Genomic DNA, 11,041 nt, shown 5'->3' with positions numbered 1-11,041 from the left:
TGATAGCGCGAGAAGAAGAGAAGAGAAAGGGGGAGATTAAGCTTTGCGGGGACTTGCAGTTTACTTAGCCAGTTTCTGAAGGAGAATCGAAGTTATGGGGGCCAGCAGCAGGAGAAGGAAAAAGGTGAGATTTTTCTGAAAGAAGTGGAGAAATTTGAGATTTTTGTAGTATTTTTGTATTTCAATTGAGATTATTCTGGTTGATGGTGCATGAACATTCATTTTTGGGATTGCATCTGTTTCCTTGTATTCTTATTCTTATCCTGTTTTCTTAAAAATTTCCTTTTTAAATCTTAATATCTTTTGTTTTTCTTTTTCTGTGGTGATAATCCATGATATAAATTTCCATGAAAAATGTGTTTTTGGAGTAAACTTTATGGATTTTAGGTTCAATTTTTTTTTGTTTATTGTGTAGAGAATCATTCGGTTCATGATTTGTTTTCTTGATTATGACCGGTATATAGATACCTTAATACTTTTAGCTTCATAAAAAAATAAATATAGATTTGGGTACATACCATATGATTCTGATGTATTTGTATATTTAATATTTAAATTTTAATATTTATTTATATGTGATGTGTGCTGGAAGATTCGCGGTGACAGAATAATTATTTAGTGTCTTAGCATTGTATGAAAGTCCAACACACATTCAGATTACCGAATTAACATATAAAAACACCGGAAGCTTTTATGTCGAAAACACGAAAGTAAAAAAAATCACAGAGCTTAACCCAACTGAAGCTATCTACTACAAGTTTAGCCCAGGCCCTTATCCCACTGACTGGACAGAGTTACACAGTTTCTCAAAGTACCATATTCGTATGCCGAAGAAATCATCGCACATCAGTTAGGAACGATCACAATTGGGAATAGTTGATACTTTTTCCAATATGTAGCAAATAAATTCTTCTCCTTCGGCTTACATGTCCTCCACATCTTCAGACAATATTGGTAGCCCATAACTGCCCTCTATGTCTCTTTCTCCATCTAGCACTTGGAGTTGTCTCCGGTTTGGGCATTCATTAGACTTATGCCCAGGTCGAAGACACCTAAAACATTTACCTGGGCATGATCTTGGATACATGATGTCAAGATTGAAATTGGTTTTGGGATTGGGTCTTGACTATGTTTGATTGTGTTGGTTGACATAGTTTTGACCCGAAGAGTGTTCAATTTTGGGGGCTACATTCCTCGATTTTGCTCCAAAATAAAGACAGTGGATCCATGATGAAATTTAGATTGTTGAATTTCAATTTTATAAGCACAGCTAACCGCCTGTGACAGTGACCAAACAACATTCATTTCTAATTTCCCTTGAATCGATTCTTTTGAGCCACTGATATATCGAGCTACCAATTGTTTATCTAGTTTGTTCAAATTACTTATGGCACCCAGCCTATAAATTCTTTTGTATAAGCACTCACATTTCAATCACCTTGCATACATCTTTGATATTGTGGATATAGCATTTTCTCATAATCTTTGGGAAGAAAATGACATTGCAGTAGTTGTTTCATGTGAGTATAGCTTTGGACCATCCGATGGCCTTCTCATTTGCGAGCTTGAACTAGTTAAATCCACCAAGCCCTTGCTTCCCCTTGTAATTGATAGCATATATACTTGACTTCCTTCCCCGATGAAAGTTCATGTATTCAAATAATGCTTCTACAACTTGTTCCCATCCAAATAATCTTCAACATGTGAATGTCCATCAAAATAGGGTATATCTACTTTTACAGTCGGTTTCCGGATCTTCTTCGTCAGATTACCTTAACTTTTATTGTCACTATCAGAATCAGAATCCATGATGTATGCCTTGCACCTAAAGTGTCAACCTTCATTGAATTCAACATTAGGGTATGTGGAATCAAATCACTGGGATACCCTTCGATCTTGATTCATCTGAATGAAATATGCCATAGCTTGTACAGTTGCTAGATTTACTAGTGTGGTTGCAGGTGGGAAGAGATCTCAACCCTTCAGGTTTCGCAGCTAGTCACATTTCCGCTACAAACTGTTGGAAGCTGTGATCGATCATCTCTACCCTATTGGTAAGGGATGCGAGCATAACTAGCAAGGTCTCTCAGTCATGAACGTTTTTGTCGATGGAATGTTGATAGGTTCAACCATGGCTTTGACACCAAATGGTGTATTCTCAGGCAAACAAGAGGAAAAGGCGAAACATAAAACAATAAAATATATTTCTAGTAATCGAAATCTATAAATGTTGCTTATAACCTTCTCAAATATCCTTTTATACTTTCTTCAGTATACTACTAACAGTCGGTAATAAAATTATAAGGAAATATTAACAAAAAAGGACATTTCTGTCTATTTGTGGTACTAGCTACACTAGTGGGCATGAAAGTACATGAGAAGCCTTCGCACTGACAATACCAGGGCTAGTACAGTCTTATACGCCAATGGGTAATGATTGTCCATGTCAAAGAGAATCTTGTTGCCATTGTAAATGGGTCACTAAATCAACTTTTCCCCTTATTATGAAAGAGATCATCCCATGGGGTGAAACAATGAGGTAGATATACACCATCTCTCCTTAGATAGGGTTTGAAAGGAGAGGTGGGAGGCCAAGTACATTTTGATTTGGATGAAAGCAACATGACATTCATCTGTCCACTAGAAACCAACGATACAAGTGCTTGTCAGTATCTTGAAAAATGGCGGGCACTTATCCCAAATGCAATCTAAGAAGAGGGATAGGAAGGTTATGCACCATTCATGTGTTACACTTCCTTGATATTACTCAGAGAATCATATCTTTTAGTACTTTGATCTTCTTAGGATTCACCTCAATCCTACAATGAGTGATCATCAATTATTATATTTTTTTTTTGTGATGAGAACAAGAAGGTGCACTTGGCTAGGTTAAGCACATGCTATCATGACAAAGAAGTTGAAAGTGCTCCTTAAGATGAGAGATATGTCGGGACATCTCCAGGCTTTTCACCAATATGTTGTCAACTTGCACCTCCATTGTACGCCCAAGAAATTTTTTGAAGACTTTATTCATGATGTGTTGCAGGCTGTGCCAATTTTTTCAAACCAAATGAAATGACCTGATAGAAACACAAGTTTTTATCCATTTGAAAGGAGATAGCCTCCTTATCCATTGAATCCATCCTGATTTGGTTGTGCCCTGAGCATGTATCCAAGAAGTTGGGTATATGTTGTCCTGGCATGGCGTCAATAAGATAATTTATGCACAGAAGGAGAAAGTTGGCATTCGAGCAAGTCATATTGAGGTTGGTGTAGTCAACCCACATCATCCAAGCTCTGCTAGCTTTTTTTTATCACGGTGACATTTTTCAGTAACATGGAGTGATGCACTTCTTGTATGAACTTTGCTTCTAGAAGTTTACTTACTTTTGTTCAATTTCTTTTAGAAGGTCAAAACCAAAATTTTGCTTGTTTTAGATGATTGACTTAAAAGTTGGGTTTATATTTAAGGAATGCATGATTACTTTTGGGTCATTTCCATGCATATCGATCGGGGTCCAATAGAAGATGTCTTAGTTTCTTTAGAGAAGAGACACATAATTTGATTTTTTTCTTATGAAAAACAGGGAACTGAGATGCACAGTTCTTGAGGGATATTCATCCAAGAGGAGAATTTTGATCAAATATTCTATGAAGGAAGCTTGTTAGAATATGTCTTCATCCAGAGATCAATTTTTTTTATGTTGAGCATCCTTGATGGGTGTGGTTGGGCTTGCTTGAGGTAGCATGATTATGTTATATGTTGATCTTCATGCACAACGCCCATCTTGACTAGGCTTGAGAACTTGAGCTTGAAGTGTGACAATGAGGTAACATATTGAAGATGGATTTTGAGGTAGCATGATTATGTTATATGTTGATCTCCATGCACAACGCTCATTTTGACTAGGCTTGGGAACTTGAGCTTAAAGTGTGACAATGAGGTAACATATTGAAGATGGATTAGAGGAAACCCCCCACCCACTCATTGAAGAGCAGGGAACTAAGATCTACATTTCTTGAAAGAAATTCATATAAGAACAGAATGTTAATCAAGTCTTCTATGAAAGAAGCTTGTTAGAATATATCTTCATCTAGAGATCAAAGTTTTCAATGTTGAGCATCCTTGATGGGCTGGTTAGGCATGCCTGAGGTAGCACGATTGTGCAATATGTTGACCTTCTTGCACAACACCAACCTCAACTGAGGTTGGAAACTCTAGCTTAAGGTGTGACATGGAAATGACATATAGAAGATGGATTAGAAGCCACCCTTGAAGGGCGTGGTTGGGCTTGCTTAAGGTAGCATGATTGTGTTATATGTTGATCTTCATGGACAACACCAATCTTGACTTGGGTTGCAAACTTTAGCTTGAGGTGTGGCATGGAAGTGACAAATTAAAGATGGATTAGAGGTATTTCGACTTGAAAATGATGAATTGGATGGAGTGAGTCATATTTTAAGAAAATTCTCCCATTATGACAAGAATATTGATGATTTATTCGATTCTTACTAGTTGATTTTTAAACCCATATAATGGCTCATATACGGGTTGAAGTTTCTTCTCAATCAGCCGCAAAAAGTGAAAGGTTGGGTAAAGTAGGATGTCGATAGAGTTGTTATAATCAACCAATAACATCTTCACGTTGTAGCATGATTAAACAATCCCTACATTGATGATTAGAGGCTTAGTTAGGGACTTGAACTTCCTCCATGTCAGAATCATCAAAGGTTATGGACTCGAAGCGTGATTTCTTCTACACTAGTTCTTTAAATGTGGTGATGATTACTTATTCAGATAATAATGAACCTCCTGCAATTATATAAATTTTACCAACCATTTAGTGATTCTTGTGTTGTTGCTTTTGTGTTTGTTGACTCCAGTGAGAGAGTTATCCGTACATGTTGATTCATTTTGCATAAAATGACACGAGTACCCTTCTTTTTCAGTCTTTTGACCTCTTCCTTGATTTGTTTGCATGCCTTGGTGGTGTGACCACAGATTTGGTGGAAGTGACAATATAGCTCTTGACACCTTGAGTTGGGTGAGGCCACCTAACAGTCTCTTCATATTTGATAACCAACAAAATGTTGACATGAGATGTGCTATGCAAAGTATAATTTGATGGTCAAGGCTCACATTGTTGGTTGCAGGTTGAGGAGGGGGATCACGACTCCTAACTGTTCAACCTTCCTTTGTTGTGAGGTTTGATTAGTATCTCCAGAGTACTTTTTATTCTTGCCCTCAAATTTCTTGAATTACTACTTGTATGCATAGATGGCCTCATATACAACACAATGAATGAGTTCAACGTAAATGTAAACCATCACCCACATGAATGATGAGTAGAAAGATCCCGGGCAAAGCCATCCGAGTAAGCCTCTCTTAAATAATCCTGAATCCACAACTGAAATATGACGAGCTTCAATGGAGAATCTATAGAAGTAGTCCTTGAGCGATTATCCTTATTCCTAGAAAATTTCTGAGAGATGGGTCGAATCTTTGATGATCATTCTACTTATTATGAACAGCTCCACAAATAGCTTGACAAGCTCATTGAAGGTGTTGATAGCGCCTCCTAGGAGAGAGTAGAACTAGGAGCAAATTTCTAAGAGATGGGTCAAATCTTTGATAATCATTCTATTTTTTGTTTATATCTTTTTCTTAAATTACTCCAGAGTCATATCGGCCACCAGTCACCATGAATCTGTTCCCCTTGTCCAACGCAGCAGCCGAAGTTTCAAAAAAAGGCGAACAAAAGTAATTCTCTTTTACATTCATTAAAAGGCTTATTATTTATTCACAAAAATTTTAAATTTATTTTGAAAGTTTCAAAAAAAGGCGAACAAAAGTAATTTTCTTTTACATTCATTAAAAGGCTTTTTTTATTATTTATTCACAAAAATTTTAAATTTATTTTGGATTTTTAAAAATCTTTTTTCTGAATATTTTCAAAGGGAGAGAGAAATGAATGCTTCGTTAACCATATTTTACCGTGGAAAGATGATGGTTTTCGACAATTTTCCGGCCATGAAAGCTGAGAGTTTGATGGAAATGGCAAGCAAGAACGTTAACTCAGACGCCGGTGCTACGACAGCTTTACCATTGCCACCGGAGGCTCAAGCTTCTGGTAAATCTTCTTTCTTCTTCAACTCCCACTTTTAATTAGTACAAGTGAAACATAGGAAAATAGTTGAGGGGAAGTCATATGATGCTATATTATTTGTTTTTTGCATTATGTTAATAAAAAGTGATAACTACATACAAATCACCAGAAAAATTGATATTCATATAGTTAATCACTCAAGCAATTTTTTTTAACTACTGAACCGATGTATTTACACATGCCACGATTAAACAATTGAGAATTTGATAAGAACGAAAAACATGGGTTGGGGTTTTATCATAAATTTTGATATTTTGAAAAATGGATGAAACATTGTGGTTGATTTGTAAATAGCAAGTTTCGACTGGTCTGTATGTAATTGTATAAGAAAATAATTAACTAGTATTTAGTGTTAATAAGATTATTAAGTTAGATTAATATATCATATTTTGATTACATTTCTTAGTTTATTATTATTATTTTAATTGAATTCTTATATTTTTTTCACATCTTTTGCAGTAGACCTATCCATGCCCATTGCAAGGAGGGCATCACTTCATAGATTCCTTGAGAAGAGGAAGGATCGGTAAATAATATAATTTAGAAGCTAATTAATTAGTATATTTTTTTAAACAAAGGTATAATATTTTACCATAATTTAATTAATTTTTTGTTATGAGTTGACATGCTTGATTGTTATCTAATAATGTAATACATAGTATGATAAAATTATTTAAAAAAATTTTTCTCTATTTTCTAAAATTCTTTACTCCCAGCACAACATTAGTGTGTTTGTGCGTGCGCACGTTCCATGACCTGTTGGTAGAGTCACCTCTACGAATGTTATAAGTCCCCTCAAGGTCCCGAGTTCGAATCCATTGCCGGTGTATTGTCTTCTTAAAGCAAGTGGTACTCAAATTTATTTGCACACTACGTTGGCTCCCAGACCTTATGGGAGTTAGCACACTAAGAGTTGATCGGCGGTTTCTCCTGTCGATCAATCTTTTATATATATATTATAAATCTTAATATAAATATAATAAAAAAAATGGAAACCATTATATATATATATATATTGCTTTGATTTGGTTTGGTAGTTAATTAACACCAAGTTAGCTCCAAGCATTAGCTGGATGATGTGCATATAAACACATGAGATGATGTATAATTAATAGTTAATTAACACTAAGTTAGCTCCAAGCATAAGCTGGACAATGTGCATATAAACACATGAGATGATGTATAATTAAATACTTGCTGCTAATACTATTTAATTTAATTTTTTCTTGAATTTATTTTATTTCTAAATACAGGATAAAAAACAATGCACCTTATTTATTTAAGGGTCTGCCAAAAATAGAACCAACAATGTCAGAAATGAAGTCAGAAAAGAAGCAATCATGGCTTGCATTGGGCCACAACTGAGAGAAAATTTTTGTTGGGACGACGGGCATGATGACGATGACGTAGATCACATCATGCCGTCGAACGCACAAAATAGTGCCGTCCACATCTTCAAACATAAGTCCAGTTTTCCACATCTTCATACCAAAAATGTTGTTTTATAATTAGTGTGAAATATGGTTACCATTGAATTTTATTTTTTGTTATTCTAGTTCAACAATTTGTATTTTTATGATTTTGGGTGTACTGAGAAACTTATTAGTGGTAATGAATTTTAGGTTTTTTTTTTAATATAAATATGTGTTAATTCAAGATTATGTGGCATGTTGTTAGGGTTTTCACCTTACATTTCTTAAAAAATGCGCTCTAATTATTTTTGTTGAATTATTGGCAAATATTTTTAGCATTAAGAGAAAGAGAAGGCTTTAATCTCTCAAAAAAAATGCTCAAAGAAGGGGAGTTTTCTTTTTTAAATCATGACATGTGATATTGGTCATGTTTTTCATCCATATGCCTCTTTCTTTTATATAGGAGAAATTTATGCATTTACATGTATCATACTTACAATTTCTATAACAGTTGGTATTATAAAGCTATATATGAAAATGTGAATTTCACTTGTAATAGTTAGTGAAAGTGATACTTGTGATATGATATCAAAGGGTTGAGTGTCATGTAATCTTGATTTGTCCGTGAATCACACCCAAAAAATAGAGTGTAAGTAAGGAGAAATAAATATATATATATAGAGAGAGAGAGAGAGGAAAGAGAAAATATTAATCTTTTGTTAACAATTGCGTCAATCCTCTTTTATATATGAAATGATTCCTCTATTTATATAGGAGATGTTTCATGGAGTTGATATTACTTTTTTTGTCCCTGTTTTAATGGAGTCATTACTAGAGTATTTTTGTCATTTTACTAGTAATGGCTTGCATCTTGTTGCTCCCTACCTCAGTCAGCTAAGCTTAATTGGCTTTTGGTCAGCAATATCAGCTCGTTCGGCTTAGCTTAACTGGTTTATGGTCGACAAGGTCAGTTTGATCGGGTGAGCTTAGTCGATACTGATCGGCCAGTTGATATGGTCTGGTTTTCGATCCCTGACCCCTGATGAGGAGCTATATGCATCTTTCGTATGGTTGGGGATAATAGGGAACTAGATCTTCCATTGAATTGGCTCTCTTATGATAGTTTGCTCGATTACTCTTTTGTCTCGTTTCTGGATGAGTGACTTGTTCTTATATCATCTGGTCATCTTTGGCCTGTCACATAGTTCGGTTGGCTTTGGCCTTACGGGCTTGGCTCGGACGGCTTCACTCGGTCGAGCAAATAGGTCTCATAATCTACTATTAGCGGGCCTTCCTTCGTGTACTCTTCTTTTATGTACTGTCTGGTTGAATGATTCCAGAATTTCGAGGTAGGTTATAATACTTTATCGACCCTTGAATAGCTGGAATCAATGTTACACAAGTTGGTTTTATCAATGTGACTTTTGCTAGTTGAGTAGCAAAATACATTGGGGAGGTAACATCGATGTTGACATCCATTTTTGATGCAACATATACGAGATACCCACACTGAATAATAGGGGACCGTATTGAGATCATGTGTTGCCTACCACGACTTAGTGAACCCATAAGACCTTTAAGTCAACCTACAAGCACAATAAGTTGGGGTCTGCACCACCATAGTCATACTTAGAGGCGATCATCTCCTAGTTGGCATCATTTTTTTTGTGTCCCCCACGTTGATGTTCGTTCTTGCATCATAGGGTTGTGTCTTGTTGGTACGGATATTTTCATAATGCAGGTTGTCGAAAAATTCACCTCGCATGTGGTTGTACCTTGAATCTAATGTCTGGACAGATGGATTTGGCGACTTGAACCATTTTATTCGATGACACACTTATGGAGAATTTTTTGGAAATCTTAAGAAGCATTTACGACATCTATGAAGATACGAGGATTATGTCTTGCTTATATTCAGTTCTCTAGAGTTCCCATGAGTCATAAAGCCACTTCGACGGAGTTTATGAGGTCAAAAAGAGCTAATGACCAGGCGTGACCACACCCAGAACAGGTGCGGCCATGCCTAACCCTTGGCATGACCACGCTCGAAACCGTCGTAGCCATGCCCAAGGCTGCTTGGGTTGTGACAACTCCCGCCCTCAATGTGACCACGTCATCTAGACAAAGAGCTCGCATAATTACATCACTTACGGGTGTGACCACGTCTAATCCTTGTTCACCTGCGACAACCTCTACCCTTGGTGTGACCACGCCCGAGGTTGGCGTGATCACGTTGGCTAAACAGAGCGCCCGACGTAATTACGTTATGTCTCTGGCATGGTCACGCCAACCCCTCATCCGTGATGCTTGCTACAGTGGTGTGACCAAGCTCGAGTTCAGCGTGACCAAGCCGATTCAACGGTGGTCTGGCGGTGACGAAGACCAAACAGTGGTGGTCTTGCGATGGTGAGGGCGATGGTCAGGTAGCGGTGGTCCAGCAGTAACGATAGTACATGTCAGTCAACGGTGGTCTGGTGTCGGTGGCATTCAGATGGTGGTGGGTAGGCAGTAGTAGTTCGACGGTGGTGGTGGCCAGAAATTGGTGGTCCGACGAGTACAATAGTGGCCGGTGGTAGCGCAACAATGATAACCAGACAACTGTGGTTCACTCACGAGGATTGCGATGGCTCGACAGCGGTCACCGGGCAGGGACTATGGCGGCCAAATGACGGTGATCCGGTGGTGACAATGGTGGTGGTCGAGCAATAGTAGTTGGGCGACGATGGTGGTGAAGACTTTGGTGGCTAGGCATGGTGGTCCAGTGGTGATGGTGTCCAGATGACGATGGTTCAACTGCAATGGCGGTGGTGCTTGGGCAACAGTGGTTTGGCAGCGGTGGTGATGACGACGACAACATTGGTGGCCAGGCAACAAAGGTCCAACAACAGTGATGGTTTGAATGTGGTCCGGCTGTAGATCATGGGAATCCTCAAGAACTTGGAGCTCCTTTAGCCTTCTCCTCGAGGTGTAGATCGACCTTCACGAAAAGAGTGAGGATTTATAGAATCTATGAATGTCATCATTCATAAATATTGCATCAATCTAAACCACTTCATCATATGACTCAGAGTGATTCTCTGATCAGATGTAGTTTTATGAGTATTTGAATGCATTGATGATGTCAAGTTTAGGTGATCTTATGCTCTTTAAATTCGTTTCATTGGGACGCTCGATTTGATGAACTTTTTAAGAGATTTTTTGGCCTTTTAAAGTATGTTTCAATGTTTTTTTTTTAATTCTTTAAGTACATGATTTGGGCTAACTTTGACTTAGATCGAACTGTTTTTATCTCGTTTGGTTCGTTTCACTGAGACACTTCACGTGATAATCAATTGAAGTGTGTTAATCAATTGAAGTGTGGACATTTTTAAATTTATTTTTAAAACCTCTCATCCAAATGTGCGTCTAGATTCATTTTTAAATTTACTTTTTAAAACCTCTCATCCAAATGTGCGTCTAGAT

General features: G+C 37.2%; 2 protein-coding genes across 3 annotated transcripts in view; one reads left to right on the top strand and one right to left on the bottom strand.

The window, feature by feature from the left end:
• LOC110027111 (probable nucleoredoxin 1) overlaps positions 1–11,041 on the bottom strand; it is a 66,553-nt gene that overhangs the window by 8,514 nt on the left and 46,998 nt on the right. The gene's annotated exons all lie outside the window — the stretch shown is intronic.
• LOC110027113 (protein TIFY 10a-like) lies at positions 16–7,551 on the top strand. Of its 2 annotated transcripts, none has more exons than XM_020728409.1 (4): positions 16–124; positions 5,959–6,131; positions 6,627–6,693; positions 7,421–7,551. In XM_020728409.1, the coding sequence occupies exons 2-4, from the start codon at positions 5,969–5,971 to the stop codon at positions 7,530–7,532; spliced, it is 342 nt and encodes a 113-aa protein (XP_020584068.1). In that variant the 5' UTR covers positions 16–124; positions 5,959–5,968; the 3' UTR covers positions 7,533–7,551. The 2 variants fall into 2 exon arrangements, with proteins under 2 accessions (XP_020584068.1, XP_020584067.1); XM_020728408.1 differs by lacking the exon at positions 16–124 and adding an exon at positions 4,733–5,761.

Source organism: Phalaenopsis equestris, unplaced genomic scaffold (genome assembly GCF_001263595.1).
Source record: "Phalaenopsis equestris unplaced genomic scaffold, ASM126359v1 Scaffold000414, whole genome shotgun sequence".
In the NCBI taxonomy this organism is placed as follows: domain Eukaryota; kingdom Viridiplantae; phylum Streptophyta; class Magnoliopsida; order Asparagales; family Orchidaceae; genus Phalaenopsis; species Phalaenopsis equestris.
The sequence above is the reverse complement of the archived record's forward strand: the minus strand, read 5'-3'. Positions and strand labels throughout refer to the sequence as shown.

What these genes read in the sequence shown, in the direction of transcription:
- LOC110027113 (XM_020728408.1), top strand. Translation starts at nt 5,703, where the DNA reads ATGAATCTGTTCCCCTTGTCCAACGCAGCAGCCGAAGTTTCAAAAAAA. An exon ending in TCAAAAAAAGGCGAACAAAA is followed by an intron (nt 5,762 to 5,958) that starts GTAATTCTCTTT and finishes ATATTTTCAAAG; the next exon opens with GGAGAGAGAAATGAATGCTT. An exon ending in ACCGGAGGCTCAAGCTTCTG is followed by an intron (nt 6,132 to 6,626) that starts GTAAATCTTCTT and finishes CATCTTTTGCAG; the next exon opens with TAGACCTATCCATGCCCATT.